General features: G+C 46.5%; 1 protein-coding gene across 2 annotated transcripts in view; it reads right to left on the reverse strand.

Annotated features, from left to right (window-relative positions):
- CAMK4 (calcium/calmodulin dependent protein kinase IV) overlaps positions 1-18,914 on the reverse strand; it is a 319,667-nt gene extending 300,753 nt beyond the window's left edge. Inside the window, exon 1 of one of the 2 annotated variants that reach the window (XM_030567611.1) lies at positions 18,766-18,914. In XM_030567611.1, the coding sequence (XP_030423471.1) occupies positions 18,766-18,896 (131 nt within the window). In that variant the 5' untranslated portion in view covers positions 18,897-18,914. The remainder of the gene's footprint in view (positions 1-18,765) is intronic. The other variant, XM_030567612.1, reaches the window with a different exon arrangement.
- Between the last annotated feature and the right edge of the window lie 2,129 nt (positions 18,915-21,043).

Consider the following 21,043-nt stretch of genomic DNA (forward strand, 5'->3'; position numbering starts at 1 on the left):
TTGTAATGAGAGTGCACACAGCTGGTTAGTTCAAATTTCAGTTTGGACAGACTACCCTTAGAAAAGATTTAAGGAAATGACGTGCATGTATAAGTATATTCCAAAATGGGATGAAAACAGATATTGACTCACACACACGTGTGTGCAAAAAGGCTAACTGGCCTCAAATTTAAGAAACTATTTGTCACAGACCTTGTTTCCCATGGGGTGTAACAGCGCCATGCACTAATCCAGACTCCAATCCTCAGGATTCAAACAGTCATCAGCACAGGTCCAGGTATGGAAGATTCAGCCTTCCAGCCAAGTCCCATTTGAGTCCACTCCCTTCCAGGGTTATCAGAGGTCCAAAGGGGGGATGAGGGAGGAGGAAGATGACTCACTCTCGCACGCCTCCCTTCCTTCAAGGGGCCTCTGGCAGGGTATATTCCACTTCAGCACCCACCAGCAAGTCACTAATAAGAGTTCCAAAGTAATAGTAACCATTCAGAGGGCAACCAACCTCTCTCTGAAGAGGCTCAAATAGGCAGCAGTTGTGCAAGCAGTTCCTGTTTTCAGCTACACTCTCCTCTGGGAGAAGAGGACTGAAGGTCTTGTCTCCTCCCAGGGCTACTGCTAACTGAGCCGAGTTTCACCTTTTCAGGCCCTTCTTCCAGGCCTGACATGCCTTGCCGGTGTAGTTGGGCAGGAGTGCTTGAGTCCATAGCAGATTGTTAACCCTTGCCTGGCCAGTGCGGGGTTGTACACACCACACTACCAAATAACAACAAGAGGCTGACAACAGAGAGAGATGAAGGTGTCAGAGGAACCCAAGAAGAAAGTCGGATTGTTTTTTGTTACAGTAAACAAAGCAGAATAGTACAATTTCACAAGAGCATAATGAAATTATACATTTCTGAAGAGGATTTTCTTTTGCCCCTTCAGAAGACAAAACACTTAAATTTGGGGGGCAAGAAAGCTAAATTTTGTAATCACAGCAAATTGCACTTACGTATATTAGTATACCTGCTTTCACCCCCAAAAAAGGCGGCTAGATATGAAACTATTAATATTAAATGCCCACAGTTCAGTGCAAGCACAGAATTGCACACACATACACACAAAATCCACACACCACACACAAACAAAAATTCAAAAAACAGAGACTGAGTTGAGGTCTGGATGAAAATCTATCCTTCAGTCCTTCCTGACAGTTGCTTTACAGTATGCTTACCTACAAAACACATTATAGCAGAGGATTCATGACCTCAAAAAGGCCTGCCTCCATAGATGCTAGGAGCAGAGAAAGACATTGTCATGGATATAAGACGGTTACTCACCTTTGTAACTGTTGTTCTTCGAGATGTGTTGCTCATATCCATTCCAGTTAGGTGTACGCGCCGCGCGTGCACATTCGTCGGAAAACTTTTACCCTAGCAACTCAGTGGGCCGGCAGGTCGCCCCCTAGAGTGGCGCCACCATGGCGCTCCATATATACTCCTGCCGGCCCACCCGCTCCTCAGTTCCTTCCTGCCGGCTACTCCGATAGTGGGGAAGGAGGGCGGGTGCGGAATGGATATGAGCAACACATCTCGAAGAACAACAGTTACAAAGGTGAGTAACCGTCTTTTCTTCTTCGAGTGATTGCTCATATCCATTCCAGTTAGGTGAATCCCAAGCCTTACAAAGGCGGTGGGGTCGGAGTGAAATGTGGCAGAATAAAACTGCCGAGCCAGAGGCTACAGCCTCTCTTGACTGCTGAACCAGGGCATACTGCGAAGCAAAGGTAAGGACCGAGGACCAATGGAGCTTCGCGACAGGTCTCGTGGGTAGAAACACGAGCCAGCAAGGCGGCAGATGAAGCCTGAGCCCTGGTAGAATGCACGGTGATGTGGCTTGGGGAAATATGAGCCAAATCATAACAAGTGGGGATGTCCGCCATCACCCAAGATGAGATCCTCTGAGAGGAAAACAAGCAAGCCCTCCCTTTGGCCCGCTACCGGGGCAGAGCTGGGGCACCTTAGGAAATGATTCTGTCAGCACAATATAATGCGAGCACTCCACAGATGTCCAAGGAGTGCAACGGTTATGCCCATTGCGTTGAGCTGTGGGTAACATGAAAGGCCAAAACACCTTAGGGAGGAAAGCCGGGTGCGGTCATAACTGCACCTTGTCTTTGTGGAACCTTCGTAAGAGCTCTGATCTCAGAGACCCGTCTGGCCAAGACTAGGTTGAGGTCCCAGGGCGGGGCTGGGCGGCGCACCCGAGGGTGCAAGCGCTCCAAGCCCTTGAGGGACCTCGAATCCATAGAGCGTGGGACACTGAACGTCCATCTTAGCCTGCTGGAAGGTAGGGATGGCCACTGAGAGTGTCCTCAGCGATGATACCGCCAGATCCTGCCGCTGAAGGCCAGAGGCAGGCCAAATAGAGGGGATCGAGACCTCAGCAGGAGCAAGATCGAGCGTACTGCAGCTGTAAAGGAAACGCTTCCACCTGGCTCGGTACGTTGACCAGGTGGAAGGCTGCCTGTCACCCCGACTCAGGTACGCAGGAGCCACCGTGAGGCGAAGAGGCTGCAGGTCCGAGTGACGAAGCCTGTCATTGCCCTGAGTGATGAGGCCTGGGCTGACAGGCCGAGCAACGTGGTATGTCAGTGCTGCCTGGACCACTCTGGAGTGATCATGATGATGCACGCTCTGCCCCTGCGGAGTTTGAGCAGGACGTAACGAACCAGTGGGAACAGTGGGGAGGCATAATGCAGTTGGCCGTTCCACGGCATCAGGAATGCGTCCAAGATCGATTCCGAGGAGAGACCTTGGAAGGAGCAGAACACCTGGCATTTCCTGCTCTCGCGGTGAGCGAACAGGTCTGTGTGAGGAAACATCTCCACTTCCGGAAAGCGGGACGCCTCACATGGGGCAGAGTGATCACTCGTAAGACAGGAAAAACCTGCTGAGTCAAAGAGTTAAGACGTTCCGAACGCCTGGGAGAAAGGACGTCGCCAGCTCCATCGAGTGGGCCATGCAAAAGACCCGGAAATGGATGGCCTCCTGACAAAAAAGGGGGGAGGACTATGTCCCCCCTGAATACTTATGAAGCACCTGGCCCTTGTGTTGGCTGTAAACACCGAGATACAACGGCCTCGCAGCTGCCGCTGGAACCCCTGGCATGCCAGGCGGACTACTCTCATTTTTGGGGCATTAACGAGGAATGCCAGCTTCTTAGAAGACCAAAGGCCTTAAGCTCGGAGGCGACCATGAGCACTCGAGCAGAGAGATGATGCGTCCGCCGTCAGGGGCAGTGAGGGCTGGGGCGGATGAAACCGCATCCCTGTCCACACCAAGGAGGGAGTTAGCCACCACTCTAGGGAGCCTAAGACGTTCGAGGGAACGGTGACTACCATGACCATTGGCTCCCTGACCAAGCGGTACGCCGAGGTGGGCCGGACTTGGAGAGGACGGAGGCGGAGCTTGGCGTGTTTGGTTACAAACTTGCGGGCAACCATGGACCCAGGAGACTGAGACAAGAGCGAGCTGAGGTCGTTGGGAAAGCCTTCAGACCTCAGATGATTGTTGCCCTCGCCTAAAACCGCAGTTGTGATAAGCAGGCTCCGGCTAGGTAGGAGACCAGGATAGCCCCTAGGAAGCCCAACCTCTGCGTGGGAACCAGAGTGGATTGCTCTATAGTAATCATCAGGCCTTGATCTGTGAATAAGACCGTGACGATGCCCACGGCTGAGCGGTTTGTGTCTCAGAGTCTCCTCGGATAAGCGAATCGTCCAGATACGGAAAAAACGCATATCCGACATCAGCGACGGAAGGCGGCGACTATGGCCGTAAACCGGGAGTATTCACCGCTGGCTATAAAGCGGAGGCATCTCCCGTGTGGAGGGAAGATGGCACTGCGAAAGTACGCGTCCTTCATATCCAGGGCGGCATAGTAGCCCCCAGGAGGCAAGGATGGAATAATGGTTCCCAGGGATACCATGTAGAACTTCAACCTTATCCTAAACCGGTTGAGTCCATGCAGGACCAGGGAGGTCTGAGACCTGTGTTCGAGTGGGGGACTAGGGCATAACGGGAGTAAAACCCCTTGCCCCTTTCGTCCGCTGAAGGGGGACAGGGCTGGAGCAAATTAAAGGTGGTACCTATGCTCCATCGTGCGCAGGACCCAGCGATCTGAAAGTAACTGGGGCCATGCCAGGAGAAAGCGGGATCGGGATCCCGTCCTGCGACTGGTACACCGCCCTCCGGCGAACCTTGGAAGGTCCGTCTTTGGTCCCAGTGGTAATTGCGAGGGACCTTGACTTTGGCTTTTTAGGGGGCCTGACGTTTGTCTGCAACCACCTTGGCCTTGCCGTTTTCCAGAGTTCTGCCTCTGGCTAGGCACAGATTATGGCGGCTGGGGCCATAAAGGCCTGCGTTTGGTCGCTAGCGTATACATGCTGAGACGCATTAGGACCCTATTGTCCAGCAGGCTTCGCAGTCTGGGGCTGTCTCTGCCGCGAAGATGCCTTTACCAACAAAGGGTAAATTCTTTCCCCCGTCCTCCAAGACGGCAGCGAACTCCAGGTGGGAGGTTCGAGGGAGAAACTCCTCCACCCAGGTGCTATAATTATCGCAGCTAAGCAAGGCTTGTTGCTTTGCTACCCAGAGGTGCAGGGCCCCTGCAGAGTACACCTTGCATTCGCCAAGGCTCTTTCTGCTTCGGGGCTGGCGCCCGCTGGCCATCATATCAGGATCGTGGTCCTGAGCATAAAATCTGCGCATATGGGCTGACACGGATGCGTGTCCGGACGGCCATGGAGGTACTAAAAGAAGGCATGGGCCGAGTCTCTGACTCACTCGGACCTTGCCCAACTCGGCACCGGGGACCGGCATCGGGAGGCGTATCGGTACCTGGAACGAGATCCAGACCCGCAACCAGAACGGTGTTGGGAGGTCGACCGAGATCTCGAGGCTCGGAGAAGAGCTACAGGAGTCAAGGTACCTGCCCCGGTGCCAGATGTCGGAACGGTGCCGATAGCGGGTCGGCGAACGGGATACCGACCGGTGCAGCGAGTGTGACCAGTACCGAGGAAAACAGCACCGGGACTGCCAGTGGTGTCCGGCGTGCCGACAGGACTTGGAGTGTCTGCGGGACCGTGATCATGAACGGTGCCGCTCTGCTGTACTGACAGGGGACAGTCCCTTGAAGAGACTGTATTACCCATACCGGCGGTGCCCGGGTCAGGCAGCACTGACTCTGTCATGGCACTGAGAGCCCTCGCCGTTGGTAACATCTCCGGCGTGCAGGGAACAGCAGGCTCAACCACAGTGCGTACTGGGGAGCTGTCAGGCACCGGATTCGACGGCCCTCGTGGGGCCGGGATCCACGGTACCGAGGTCATCAGAGCTTCGGTAGGAGCCGGTGCCGGGCGAACCGATTTAGATAAGCTGTCTGGCTGCGGTGCCGTCAGCACTGAAGCAGCGGGAGTAATACGCTCAACCACGGCGCGTGCCGGGGAGCCGTCGGGCACCGGATTCGATAGCCCTTGTGGGACTGGAATCGACGGTGCCGATGTTGTCGGTGCCTCAGAGGCTTCGGTTGGCATGGAAGCAGCCGGAGCAGGAGCTCAACCACGGCGCGTGCCGGGGAGCCGTCAGGCACCGGATTCTACGGCCCTTGCGGGACCGGGATCGACGGTGCCGACGTCATCGGTGCCGCAGCAGGTGTCGGTGCCGGGCGATCCGACGTAGACGAGCTCTCTGGCTGCGGTGCCGTTGGCACGGAAGCAGCAGGAGCAATACGCTCAACCACGGCGCGTGCCGGGGAGCCGTCAGGCACCGGATTCTACGGCCCTTGTGGGACCGGGATCGACGGTGCCGACGCCATCGGTGCCGCAGAAGGTGTCGGTGCCGGGCGATCCGACGTAGACGAGCCCTCTGGCTGCGGTGCCGCTGGCACGGAAGCAGCAGGAGCAATACGCTCAACCACGGCGCGTGCCGGGGAGCCGTCAGGCACCGGATTCTACAGCCCTTGTGGGACCGGGATCGACGGTGCCGACGCCATCGGTGCCGCAGCAGGTGTCGGTGCCGGGCGATCCGACGTAGATGAGCCCTCTGGCTGCGGTGCTGCTGGCACGGAAGCAGCAGGAGCAATACGCTCAACCACGGCGCGTGCCGGGGAGCCGTCAGGCACCGGATTCTACGGCCCTTGTGGGACCGGGATCGACGGTGACGACGTCATCGGTGCCGTAGCAGGTGTCGGCGCCGGGCGATCCGACTTAGACGAGCTCTCTGGCTGCGGTGCCGCTGGCACGGAAGCAGCAGGAGCAATACGCTCAACCACGGCGCGTGCCAGGGAGCCGTCAGGCACCGGATTCTACGGCCCTCGTGGGACCGGGATCGACGGTGCCGACGTCGGCGGTGCCGGGCGAGCCATCTTAGACGAGCTGTCTAGCTGTGGTGCAGCTGGCACAGAAGCAGCAGGAGCAGTAAGCTCTACCACGGCGCGAGCCGGGGAGCTGCCAGGCACCGGATTCCATGGTCCTGGGGGACTGGAATCGACGGAGCCGAAGTCATCGGTGCCTCTGCAGGTGACGGTGCCGGATAACGCAACTTAGGCGAGCTCTCTGGCTGCGATGCAGGTGGCACGGAAGTAGCGGGAGCAGGGGGCTCAACCACGGCGCGTGCCGGGGAGCTGCCAGGCACCAGCAGGAATCGTAGACTCTCTCGACCTCGGAAGAAGGGAGCGGTGCCGAGTCGACATCGGTGCCGGCGACGGTCGGTGCCGAAAGGCCTTGGTGGTACCGGCGGGGTCCGGTGCCGAGGAGGCGCTTCTGCCCGCCGCTTGAACATCGCTCGGCGCCCAAGGTGGAGGGATAAGTGAAAGTCCCGCACCTTTTTGTTCTCGGCTTAAAAGCCTTGCAAATGGGGCACTTATCTGTCAAGTGTGATTCCCTGAGGCACTTCAAACAGGAGTCATGTAGATCTCTCTTCGGCCGCGGCTTCTGGCAAGCCGGGCCCCTTTTAAAACCGGGTGAGCCATGCATGGCTCCGGCACTGGGCTCATGGAAGGGCTACTTCCTGAACCCCGCTAACTAAACTAACCATGTTAGCAAAGAAACACGTATAACCATACAAATATATATATAAAAGGGTTATAACTGCATAATTATATACGAGAAAACGAGTAGCTAGGGAAGTGGAGGTCAGCTAAGCCGCGCTCCACTGTTCCAACGACCGACACGGGCGGTAAGAAGGAACTGAGGAGCGGGTGGGCCGGCAGGAGTATATATGGAGCGCCATGGTGGCGCCACTCTAGGGGGCGACCTGCCGGCCCACTGAGTTGCTAGGGTAAAAGTTTTCCGACGAATGTGCACGCGCGGCGCGTACACCTAACTGGAATGGATATGAGCAATCACTCGAAGAAGAAGGTATGCTTCACCTTCTGCACTGGCAGGAGGAGATTTGTGCATGAAGAGATCAGAGAGGTATAATCCAGCCCGTAAACTTCCTGCATCTTAATTTGCTCATCTGTAAGTCAGGGACAATGGTGTTCTGAGACCAAATTAATTAGAACATATAAAAAGCAGACTGAGATCTATAAACGCAAAGAGGAAACCAAGATTATTCAAATAAATGAGGATTAGGTCTTTGGACTCAGGGGCTTTAATCCAGCAGTTGTGCACAGAACTCAAACAGAATGTTGGCTTCCAATCCTCCCTTGGAGTTAATAAAAATTCCATACATTGCACAGCTTCCTAACTTGGCCTTTTACCAATACTAGAGAAAAAAGTCTAAACAACTAAAAGATCTTATTTAGGACTTGCACTCCAGTAATCTCCCACTTTTGTGAGGAGTCACAGCAAATTATGTTTTTAAACCCCATTTCAGTATAATCAGTCCAGCCGGCTGAAAAATGCTGAATGTTTTTCAGAAATACTTTCCAGAATCTCTATTTTTTAAAAAATTTCAACTAGCCTTTAAGTAGGTTAGGAAAAAGTCACCCCCAACCAACTTAGAGTTTCACATCATTTCCAGAAGTACAAAAAAAAAAAATGTTTACCATTTCTAATAGTCAGCTAGTGAACCAGTTCTCCCCTCTCTTTACCCAATGTGTTTTGATAGCAGAAAGGCCTCTCTAACTGTGATTTCATGTGCAAGCCCAGGATCAGAGCCCTTCAGGCCTTTGTGCCAAGCATTTGCATTTTATTAGTTATCTATCAAGCAGCTTGGCCTTATATTAAACATGTTGTGCATTTCAAGTCCAGCAATCAGTTCCGTGACCAAATTTAGCACCATACTTATCTTCTGATGACCAATAAGTCTTTCAAACAGACATCTGATTTCTTGTTCATGAATGTCAAATTCCCCCATAAAAAATCCTATTTAACTCAAACTTTCCAAAAACTAACATTATTCATGAGTTCAGACTATAGATAGATATATATAAACACGAGCACATGCGCGCGAATGTACTACTTACCTGTGCTAAAATACCTTATTTTATTATCGTACACACCCCCGCTACCACCTGAGGTCTCATCCACCTGTTAGATCTTACCTTTCAGGTTGTAAACTATTTAGGGCAGGGACTGTCATGTCTGATACGTAGGTGCCATTGTAACGTAAACATTAAATAAAGTATTCTGCCCATGAAAAAAGCTAGACAACCTAATTATCTAGTTATGAAGGACAGAATATTTTACAAGCACTTTTAAAATAATCCATTTAAGAATTAATATTGTCTTATAGTCTCTTCATCCAGTGCAAAATGCCTATTGATTGTCAATGGCGGTTGCTCATATGGATTATGGACAGTACCTAATCTAAACTGTCAAACAAAATACTGGGAGAGCTGCTCAGATAACTCCCTTATTTGCATTTAGAATTCATATAAAAAGTCTGATTATACAGCTCTGTGCCTATCATTTCTCTCCGCTATCCCTTGCGGAGGAAGTTCAAATGGGACATTTACATTGTTTGCAACGCTCTGATTGGTCCCTCAGAGGTTACAATTCTTTCATTCTTCTAAAAACCAGGAAGTGAGCTAAAGCCAAAAACTTTGTGGACTTCAGAAAGCTAGTCTCAGAAAGATATTTATTTATTTATTTATTGTAGAATAAAAAGCTAATAGACATCTACAATAATAAATAGATGGATGGCAATAACCATAACACTTGCCAATACCCTTTCGAGCAAACAAATGTTTAAAACATGTTCATGTTATTGTCATAAAATTTAATCCTAAAATCATTAGATGAATGTGCCTTCCCATTTTAAAAGTAAGGGTGTACCAAAACATAAATGTGTTGCTATATAATTAAATGTATTTAATTGGAAACTAGAGCATTTGATAAACGTTGTTTTGGACTTAAAACAACAACAACGAGCTTCCATGTCCTATTTCCAACAGCGTTCTTAAGATAGGCGAATATTTTTTATAAAGAGGTCAAAATCTGCTTTTCTTGATTACAAAAATCTTAATTTGATACTAAAAGGGAAATTACATTAGGCTTTGACTTTGTAGACCTCAAAAACTCCAGTTCCAATAATTAAAAAACAAGAACATCCACAAACCATACGTTCTCTGCACTGTCCAGGACAAGCCAGGATAATTCTCGATTATCCCACCCCTCCAAGAGGGGTAACCTAGGTAAGTTCTACCTTGTTTACTTTGCCCTGGAACATTCTTCCAGCTGATGGGCCAGCTTGGACAGAATTCTGTACTGTAATGTACTATGCAATAATCCATCCTACAGCCTCATTACAGGAGACATGGGCCTAATTAGAAAACCACTCTCTCACAGTCTGGCACAGAAAGACCTGGGAACATTCTATGGGTAGTGACTCTCCCTCTTGAGTTGGAGAAGGGAGGAGCACTTTTTTCCTCGCCATTCCTGAACAAACTTCAAGGCTGAAAAGTGGTGCTGACTGGCTCAGGAAAGAGCTTCATCCAGCTCTCCTTCATCAAAAGGAACAGTCACCCAGAAAAGGCCTTTGGTGGCAAAGGAGAAACAACAGAAGGCAAAACAGAGAGACCACAAAAGACAACACTCCCCCCATCACTCAAAAAGTTTGTATATTCTATATACCATGTGCTTCTCTATAATCAGAGATTTTCACAGACTCCTGGGATCTGATTCCAGGCAGTATTTTAAAAAGAAAAATATTCTGGAACAGAGGTATTAGTTTATAAGCAATAACAATTAAATGAACGAGCATTTCCTGGGAATTAATGACTGGTTGGGGAAGTTGATGGCACAAGGCAAAGCTGAGGATCATTAACCTTTGGCCAGTCATTAATCCCCTGGAAATGCTATTTGCCAAGCTTGTCACTTCTATCTTTTATAAGTATAAAACATCTGGCACACCATGAACCTGAGACAAGACCACTACTTAAGGCAGGAGATGGGCAAAGTCTGCTATCTTACTCCAGTTGAGTATTCCTTACTCCAAGAGTAGCCTCCGTGAAATCAATGGTCCTTCTCAAAAAGTGAGGGAATACTTAACATGAACAAAGATGCCAGAATTAGGCCCTTAATAAAGTGAATAGTTATAACTTTACATCTGTAGCAGCTGTGCAAAATTACATGGTTTAAATTCTGCTACATTGTGATGGCACAGCACAGGTAGATACAATTAAGCATATTTTCTTCTCAGTGTATGTACTTAACTCCTAATGCTGACAGGTGTTGTACATGCACAGCTTAAAATATACTCAAGTCTTTGCATCTTTTTTCAATTGAAAGATTAGCATGAGAAACTCTCTTTACAAGGCTACATTAGTGACTGGTATCCAGCTAGATACCAATGAGAAATGGTTCACCATAAGGGAGGCAGAACAGTCGAATGGATTGTACACCAGGCCGGGAGAGGAGGCAGCCTACTCTGTACTTCCAGATTTGGCCTTAGATTACCATAGCCAAGTTACTTAACTTCTCCACACTCTGTCTTCCAACTCCTCTGTTGGGGACCATTACCTTCCTCTATCAAGCATTTTGAGATCTACAGATGACAAGTGCTGTAGAAGTGCTGATTATTATTATTATTATTTCACAAGGGCCAGCACTTATAGTGGGAGATGGGTAGTTTGTTTGTTTTTTAAATAGGATCATTTTCTATGCCAACAAGCAGCAGGCATTAAGACATCTATTACTAGCAGCCATCTACCTATACTATCTCATGCAGTCACCTCCAGCTCTGGTTATTCACACATCACGGACCTAGTCACAGCCACAGAGATAACTGGATGTGCCTGTACATCTCTTTTGTACTATACAGAGCTCCATCAAACCTAGGGCAAGCAGGAATTAATCTAATATGTCATCCATACCAATAATTTAAGGTCATTATTATAAAGTCACATCTGGCGAAAAATTTCTAGCAACACTTGAAATACATGTATTCTATTTCGCATACTGGTTTTCTGCAAGGAGTTAAAGAAACAGCTTTGTTAGTTCTGGACTGCAGATTATAGTGCTTTTGCAGAATTCCTCATTGCTTCTCAAACATCTCTCTCATATCCTAAAGTAACTGATACAACTCTATTATTTTCAACTTCTGAAGCCAGACACATCTGCAATATTTCTAAGAATTTATACCCCAAGGGTAAGAATTAATTTTTCATGTGAGAAATACAAGTTTTCTAGATAATTTTTTTAAAACCAAAAAGCTGCCACAAAGATGGATAGCTGTTGGAAGTAATGCCATAGAAATAATAAATATAAACTCTTCTCTGGAGAATAACATTCTCCATTTTAACAGTCCTTCCATAAACACAAACAAGCTGTGAAAATTATACAGAAAGATCCACCTACGGCAACCATTTCAAACCACCTCCAGCACTTATTATACAGAAGAAATTGAAAGGTTCACTTGGTTCACAGCACAAGACATTCTGCACGTTAACTAATAAATGTTCAGTATGCAGATACAATGTAATACTCTGGAAACACAGTATATTCTGTCACTGCCCACTCAGAAATCCTAATTCTTCAGTTAAGAGCATTAACCCCTCCACACCTCCCCCTTCCCCCTCCCCCATATATCCCATCTAGTTTACAAGTATAACTATATATAGGGCAAATGACAGACATGTTGCACACAAAATAAAAATATTGTTCAGGATGTACGCATTACTTTTCTAAAATATGCATGGTAATAGAACTGGACCTGGTAACCTCTAAAAACCAAACGCATTGTGTGTTTATTCCCTATGTAGTACATCTTTCAATGCATCTGTAATTAAAAATAAGTATCTGCATATCCCAATCAGTTGTCTATTTTGTTTGGTTTGAAAAACTTTGCTCACATAAAATACAATTTGTTTACACTGTAATCAGATGAATTTAGGGCTCATGAAAGGTACCACTGACTGCACTGAAAACTGAATTCCTCTGTTTTTCCCCACAGAGCATGCAGGAGCAGCTTCTGCACACTGCCCCACTGATAAGCTTTAGGCCATTCCTGGAGGAACATGGCAGGCTCAGCAGAGAAAACAAACATTGTGGCAGCCAACGAAGTTAACAGCTGTTGTGTGGACACCTTTGTCCAGTGGGAATTATTGTAGACTGAATCAGCAAATTTATTTCACATAGACTATGTTCTAACCATGATATAGTAATAATACTTCAGCCATAGTACTATCAGGGTCAGATTCAAATAAGCAGTAGTGAAAAAACTACATTTTCAGTTACTCATTTCTTGAGCCATCTCAGTGATTTAGGTTTAAGTCTTGCCTGAATAAGGTATGGATGACATATTAGATTAATTCCTGGCCACATTAAAGTCAACAGGAGTTTTGCCACTGACTTCAGGAAGACCAAGATTTCACCTATGGTCTTTAAGCGTTAGCACGCAAATTTGATGATTAAGAAAAAGAATGGACCAAATTCTCTGCTGCTTTGGAAACTTATCTTCTTGCAATTCGAAGTGGACAGACACATCTTTGTACTGATGTTGGATTAAAGCTCAAAAGCATGAATGAATTAGGCTATTTCTGACCTTAATTACAAATCCCTGCCACCCTACTGAAGTTAAAGGCTCCACAAAGTAACTGAGCATGGAATTTGACTTGTGACATTTGGACTTGGATGCTCAATACTAACATACTGTCTTATTTGAAAATGAATTAGGAAGATGCAAGCCTTTGTACCACCAACACCACTTTTCTGAACATACAGGCAGTGAGAGATTTAAACAGAGTTGAAAACGTTAATAAAGAATGTTACTTGAGACACCGTCTTGGGAACTTCCAAACATTCTTACTGTACCCAACTGCCAATCTCTGAGGCCTTTTTGCTATGGTGACTGCATTTTTTCTGTTAATTGATATTAGGATCCAGTTCTTCATTCCTTGCACATCAGTTGGTTCTCTATTTCACTGCAGCTTCAACAGGAGTTCTATGTGTATAATGGTTTGATCTGGCATCCCTTAACCATAGGCAGTTCCACTAAGAAAGTAAATGATTTTTTAAATTTCTTTTATAGCATTACAGTACAAGTTTGCTCTGAATTAACCTTTAATTCAATTAGTGGAAAATGTAAGGTTCCCACATGAATGGCATACTATTTATCCTGTCTTTACTGAAAGTTGTATTTATTTCTCATTGTTATAGAAATAGCATTTGTAGCAGAGAGCCAGATCTCAAAACTACCACCAGGACAGTGCTTTCTACCACAGCTTCAATACAACTACTCAGAGCAAGCATCATATTAATTTGTAGTTGCAGGACCAGGCCTTAGGGAGGCAGAAGTGAATAATCTTTTAAAGTACTTGATCAGGCTGCTTTGACAAGTATTCAATTATTTATTTATACATGACATAACTCAGGGTAGAACTTTGTTAATTGGAGACTGATGGGACAGAATAGCCTAACTGCAACGCTACAACATTGTCAGAGCTCATTGGTACAGACTCTGGTTCAACACTTGCAGTCTCCAAAAATATATGTGGCGGGGGAGGGGAGGAGAGAGTTGTCTGGTAAAAAAATAAATGAACAATGAATCGGTATAAAACAATGAATTAATACATTCAATACTAGAATCGAGATCACAATATTCTTTTACTACAAAGATCAAATTATGGAGCTAAAGGTCTAGATTATAAGCCAACTTGAAAATATGAAAGTCTCGGTTATTAACTCTATAAAGGGCCAAAATCCTGCTCACCTTATTCATGAAAACTTAATAGAACTACTTGTATTAGTGAGGCAGTCAAGATTTGGCCTACCTGAAAAATCATGTGTGTATGTGTATACTACAGAATAACACACCATTGTTGCAAGCAAAGATTGTGTCAAAAACACAAAACAAAAAAACCTGAGTGGTATACATATAGTTTAACACCCAAAACAAATCAAGCTTCTCAACCGGGCACAAAAAGCACAGTCTGTACAACATGCAATTCTGTAGGTGATCTATTTATGAAGAGGAACTATAAAGCTGTTTTGTAGGTTGTCATCACATGAAGTCCTGCAAGGTGATATGACAGCAGACAGCACTGGCTTAGAGTTTCAAATAAAATGTATTATTGCCTTCCACACATATGCAAAATTAACTCATTTGTATCAAAATAATGCTGCTGTAACAACAAGTGCTGTTACCTGACTTTAGAATTCCCTTTCAATTACTGTTCTATAACTGCTTTCATGAACAAGATTATTAACATAAAAGATATTAGCACAGCTCACGCAACATCATTAAAAGATGGTGGGTTCACAGCACACAAGTACTTGAGCTCACCCTGTATTGTGTCATTAGGGATTGAGGCCTGGATACACAAAGGGATTTCGGCATTGCCACACTTATTTTTAGGCACCCACAAAAAAAAATCCACAGGAACAGCGCTAAGTCTGAGCTGCAGGGAGGTGTCCTGCTCTGCACAGATGATCCCCAAACCAGAACCCCTAGAGTCAGGCAGCTTAAACACCTATCTAGCTTCTTGGGCAGCTGCCTCGCTCCACACAACAGCAGAACCAGTGCCATGCCTACCCACCTGATTGCTTTAACCACTGGGCTAAAAGATTTACCAGTGATGTACCTGGATCTCCCACAATTCCCTGCTCTGCCAGAGTGGGAAGAAAGGATTTGAGCAGGGGTCTTCTACCTCTCAGAAGAGGGCTCTAACTGCTGAGCTATGGGATATTCTGATGTGGTGCTCCCTCAGTCTCTTCTCTTGACGTAGTTCCATGTGGGATAAATAATTAAGGTGATTGGAGCTGGCGGACAGGACCTATGGCCTCCCACCTCCCAGGTGAGGTCCCTAACTGCTGGGCTCAGTTGAACAGTCATTGGGTGCATGAGCAAGAAACAGACTCTGTAACCCGGTGATTAGGGGACCCACCTGGGACATTGGAGACAGAGAATCCAATCCCCCTGCTCCAATCACACTTTCATTATTTATCCCCAATAGTACAGCTTCTACAGGAGAGACTGAGGAAGCCCCCACATTAGCATATCCCACAGGCAAGGGCTCTAATTGCTAAACTGAGGTAGAAGGATTTGATCAGGGTCTTTCTCCCTGCTTAGGTAGGGAAGGGATTGAACCTGGGCCTCCCACATCCTAGACAAGTATTCTAACCACTGGACTAAAAATTCTAATCTGGCTACCACCACTGTCATCCTGGCTAGATTTTGAATAGGATTTGACCTGGTAGGTAGCTTCTCAGTATACCTACTACATCTCCTAAGAAACATATACTCTAAAAAAAATATAGGCATTGAGTGAATTTCAGCACCTACAGGATTCAGTGAGAGTTTTGTGGATCACAGTGGAGGCAAAAACCAGGATTTAGGTGCCTAAACCCCAGATGTACCTAAGTAGCTTTGTGGATTGGGGTCTGAGTGATCAGTGCTTTCCTAACTCCCACTGGAGACACAATGGGAACTGTGGGTGCTTAATAGCTCTCAGGATAAGTGCCGTGATGAAGATTACACTAGTGAGGCTATACTTTAAATGAGAAGTTAGCCCAGAAGGCTTCTGGTGATGGTTCATGTGCACGGAAGAGTCAGATGTCATTTTTTGACAATGAGGGAATAACTCTAGAGACTCAGCCAAAAATATTCCCTAAAAGCCAAACTGTGTATGAGCTGTTGGCTCTGCCAACAATCAATATACCTCTACCTCGATTATAATGCTGTCCTTGGGAGCCAAAAAGCTTACCGCGTTATAAGAGAAACTGTGTTATACTGAACTTGCTTTGATCCACCAGAGTGTGCAGCCCTGCCTCCCTGGAGCACTGCTTTACCGCGTTATATCCAAATTCGTGTTATATCAGGTGGCGCTATATCGAGGAACATTAAACTTCTCTATCACTTTCTGATTCAAGATACAGAGTGCATAAAATGTGCCATATTGAAATAAATGATATTCAATACATTTCCAATAAAAGTGATACTGAAAGTATGTTCACAACTTAAATCGCTTTTTAAAAAAATGTATTGAGTATCAAAGGAGTCATTTGTTACAAAATTTTCTCCCTCCTCTTCAAATAATCTCTTTATACTAATCTCAATTGCATAAACTCTGTACCTCTGGACCACACAAGACTAACAAAAAAGATTTTATGTTTCTGGGATACTACAAGTGTAGTATTTTATGGTTAACACTGCTGCAAAACCTTTTCTCAGGATATTGTAAAATGCAAATTCTCAGCTGAAAAACACACTGGGCAAGATACAGAAAATATACAACTCGCCAGTGCTGCCACCTACAGAGTATTAACAAGTGCTATATCGTTAAAGTCAAATGCATAGAATATCATTCATCAAGCCTTTTCAGTTCCAGTTATTACGTATATGATATGTGCAAACATCATTCCAAAATAAGTAACAAAAAGGGAGGAATATTAGCCAAATACTCAATAAGATTTTAAAAAAACAAAAACAAACACAACGCAGCTATGTCAGTTCAAGGTTTTATTTTTCCTCTCAGTTAAAAATATTGTAATTACAAGTCCTTCTGTGAATAAACTGATGCAACCACACTGTCATCTGTGAAGTTTTTCACTACAAGATTGTTGTTCTCGTTTTACTTCCTACTCTGTAAAGTTTATGACCACTCATCCATCTCCATTACACGTGTTCCTGTATTACATCAATTGATTTACTTTCTACTTCTAAATGCAATACAGAAAATTCTACACAGATATAGAAGACAAATATTAAATGATATGCTGAGTTTTAGTTTAGAAATGCTTAGAATAGTAAAATGACTGGAAGAAGTGTGCTGTGACAGTAGCACGGCCCACGTGAATGAACGTGTACCAAACATAAATTCATTCAGATACTGGCAATCATTTCCTAATTTGTACTGCAATTCCTAATGAAAGAATGCAGTTCACATGTTCAGACTCATTATTTCAACGGCAGCTTTGTCTGAGTAAGGACTGTAGCAGCTTGCCCAAAATCATGCAAAATGTGTCTAATATAAAAACTCAAAACTAGACTGTCAATTTACTCACAGAAATGCCTAACAGTCACTCTGAACAGTATTAAGCCCAGATTCTGCAAACACTTAGATCAGTAACTCTACCAGGGATAGCTCAGTGGTTTGAGCATTGGTCTACTAATGTAAGTTACCCACATGGCTAAGCATTTACAAGACTGGGCCACTAGTGTGTTTTTCTTAAAAAATTAACTTTTATTTTCCTTTTAACATAGGACTTGCTTGACTTTCATTCTGAACTGATTTTGTTTTCTGTGTTTGAACATGTGTGCACACCTGTAAAATGGGCAGATATGAATCCAGCACAAAAATACTGACACCTCTTTGGACATCATTTAGAGCTTAACTTTTTCAGCTATTGAAATCAGGGTGCATTCATCAAGACACTGTGACAGACAAGAGCAGTAAATGCATCATCTTGAGCTTTCCTAGTACAAAGGAGCCAACCCTGAAATGTGTTAAATACTGTAAACCTTAGAGTGAGCAAAAAAAAAAGTGCTTCTCCAGGTGAAATGTCTACATCTTAAAATAGTTATGGTGCCATCTCTGTTAAAGCAAAGTAGGCAGGTCACAGGTGAAAGGCAATAGCTGTACATGCTGGTCACCATGAGGAACATGATCTCCCGATTATATTTGGAATATATCCCCCACCCGCCAGTACTCTTCCCAGCTAGTTAGTGCTAAACTGTTCACATATAAGGTTTCTCTTTGTATCAACATGTCAATTTATAATCCTGCTTGCAACTGCTTTAAGTGATTCATTCTCTTCTTCACTGCTAAAAAGCCACTAAAGCAAGCTGGTATTCAAGTTTAATTTCCCATGTCACTTGTCTTAAAGAGCAAAAACAATACAAAAAAAAAGTTTACCATCACTATAATCATCTTGATTGCCTCGCCCCCAGCCAAAAACCCCAAACTCGCCCATAAATCTTCATCTCCCACTAGCTCTGGAAAGGCGGGGATCTAGGAAATGCTGCCTACCCTACATGTAGGGGAACTGCCATACAGCCAACAGCACTGGGACCGAGGCTGTCTTCCTGGCTGTCACATTTCTCTCCTCTCCTCCAGTTTCAGGCAGACCCCATGGAAAGGAGACAGCATGGGGGGAGGGGGAGAGAAAATCTAAGTATGAACCACACTCAAAGGAAATGCAGCAGGCAGAGGTGGGGGAGGGAGCCAGAAAAGAGTCCCCGCAGCCTCTGACACCGGTTGCACCGCGTGGGCTCCTACCCCTGCCCCTGCCCCTGCCCCTGCCCTCCCCGCTCGCGGCCACAAGCCAAAGCCGACTCCGCGCAGCGGAGCGGAGGATGCCCGGGAATGCCCCCTCGCGCAGGGCAGCAGCAGCCCGTCCCTTACCGTCCCAGCTCCGACTCCAGCTCGAAGTAGTGCGCCAGGGTGTCTTTGTTGGAGCCGTCGATCCAGTAGTCGGGCGCCCTGCCCGCGGCGGCGGAGCTGGAGGACGAGGAGGGCATGGTGACTTTCAGCATGGCGGGACCCCGGCCGGCCGGCGGCGGCCGCCCCCTCGGGCCAGGCTGCAGAATCCGAGCGCGAAGGCGGCGGGGCTCGGCGCTTCCCCCGCCTAGTCCTCAGCAGCGGCCGCGGCTCCTCTCCAGCGCGCGGCGGGGAGGTGGGGGCTGGCTGGCGGAGGAGCCCAGCGCTGCCAGCAAAACTTCCAGCCGCCCGGGAGGGGCAGGCGGGGCCGGCAGCAACAACACACACCGCGGGGGGCAGTGGGAGCCCCCAGCAAAGCCGCCCCGGCCCCCTGCAGCGGCTCGGTCCTGGCGCCTGGAAGGTGTGAGCGAGCGGGGGCATCCAGGGGCGGGAGCAGCCTTTAGAGCCGCGCTTGCGGGTTCTGTACGTGCCGGGCTGCCGCTGTCAGCGCCATCCGCTCCCCGTTAAAGTGATGCTGGAGTCAGTCCCGGGATCGGCTGGGCGAGCGCAGAGCCTGCCTCTGGCATCGGGCCCCCAGCAGCCTCTCTCTGCCCGCCCGTATGTGAGCTCCAGCCAGTCCACTGGGGTACCTGGCTGCCGCGCCGCGCCGCCTTTCCCCGGGGCCCTAGTGCGCTCTGGGTTCCTCGCCAGCCCTCACAACACACTGGAAGGTGCCCTATCAGGAGGGAAGAAGCACTGTAAGACCCTAACACCTCCGGCTGTTTCTTCTCCCCCCTGCTCGCTCTGTCCCGAGCGACTGCTAAACTAATGATCAGATCTATTTTTTCCGATTTTCTTATTGTTACTAAAATCTCTTGATTATGAATCGAGTGTTTTTCTGCCCTTCACTCATGTTGGAAAGGAAAATTAACTGGGTAGTTTCACTCCTTCCCCACTCCGCCCGCTAGTGAGTTTCACTTTCAGATTCTTGTGCAATGCCATAAAGCTACGAAGTCTGGGTTGCAAATACCGCAAGAGACTGGTTATAAACAAGGGGAGACGTGTGTCCCGTTTTCGTTTACATTCATAGCACCGTGTCTTTGCCTTGCGCACCAGTACTAAAAGTTGTCTTCACTATGTGGCAGTATCTCTTTAACTATAAATGATTATACTCCAATAACAGCTGCCCTGAGTTACTGCACTGCTACATTAAAAACACACCACTGCATTTATAGCGCATAGAGACTGAATTGGGCTCTAGGTCTGAGAATATTTACAGATGTTTAATGTTACTCACATGAATAAAGGCAAATGTGTATTTTCCTTATCAGGGCCTAAGTGTGTATTACAGTTATACTAAAAATATTGTTAGAGTAGATTGGCTTGTGAGTTAACAGGGAAAATTTAGTCTTTTTTAGTTAGATTCCCTTCATTTTTGGAGCTCAAACTTGGTGCTAGAATTATGTCCCTATTTACTTCTATGAAAAGTTATATATAGGTTCTTAAAGGCTTTTAGATGAATTTTATGACTGTGTCTCCGCCTCAGAAATATAGGGCAGATTCTGTAATATTTGAGATTATTTTGGGGCTTTCATTCATGCAAGATAGGCAATTCTAGACCCAGGTGAGGAAAAAAGACTTTTCTACTTTAGTAAGCCTCAAAATTTATGCTCATTTAAAAAAAAAAGTGTAGATAGTTTTCCAGGGGGGAGGCTAGGGCTCCAGCCATGCAGTCTAGGAGAGATGCACTTACCCAGGTGTGCAGCATTTCACCAACCCCAGAGTAGAACTGGTAGCAAGAGTGTAACACACGTGCATAGGATTTGTATGGTTTGATTATTTTTTTCCCCCTCTATTGAACTTGAGAGAGAGAAATTTTGGAAAAGGATTGACAAATGTCCAAAACAGAACAGACAGTAATAGAGAGAGAGAGAGAAAGGGAGCCTCCTTTCACTGCACAAAACCAATATAAATTACTCAAAAGCCCAAGGCAGGTTGTCCCAGTGGTGCTGCCTCCAAGTCTGCAGCAGTGATATGCATGTAAATATAGCAAGTTCATTACATTCCTGGCTTCAGCTCCAATGCAGAAGTATCTACTTAAAGGGAAGTTTCTCCTGGTGTAATCATGAAATAAAAATAGTAGCAGTTGTGTGTACCCAGCATGCACATGTCATGCCATGCCATGACAATTCTACTCTCATTCATACCCACTTTTACTGCAGGCAGATAGGTACATTGTAAAACATCCTACATGCAGACCTGT

This window comes from Gopherus evgoodei, chromosome 6 (genome assembly GCF_007399415.2).
Source record: "Gopherus evgoodei ecotype Sinaloan lineage chromosome 6, rGopEvg1_v1.p, whole genome shotgun sequence".
Lineage (NCBI taxonomy): Eukaryota > Metazoa > Chordata > Testudines > Testudinidae > Gopherus > Gopherus evgoodei.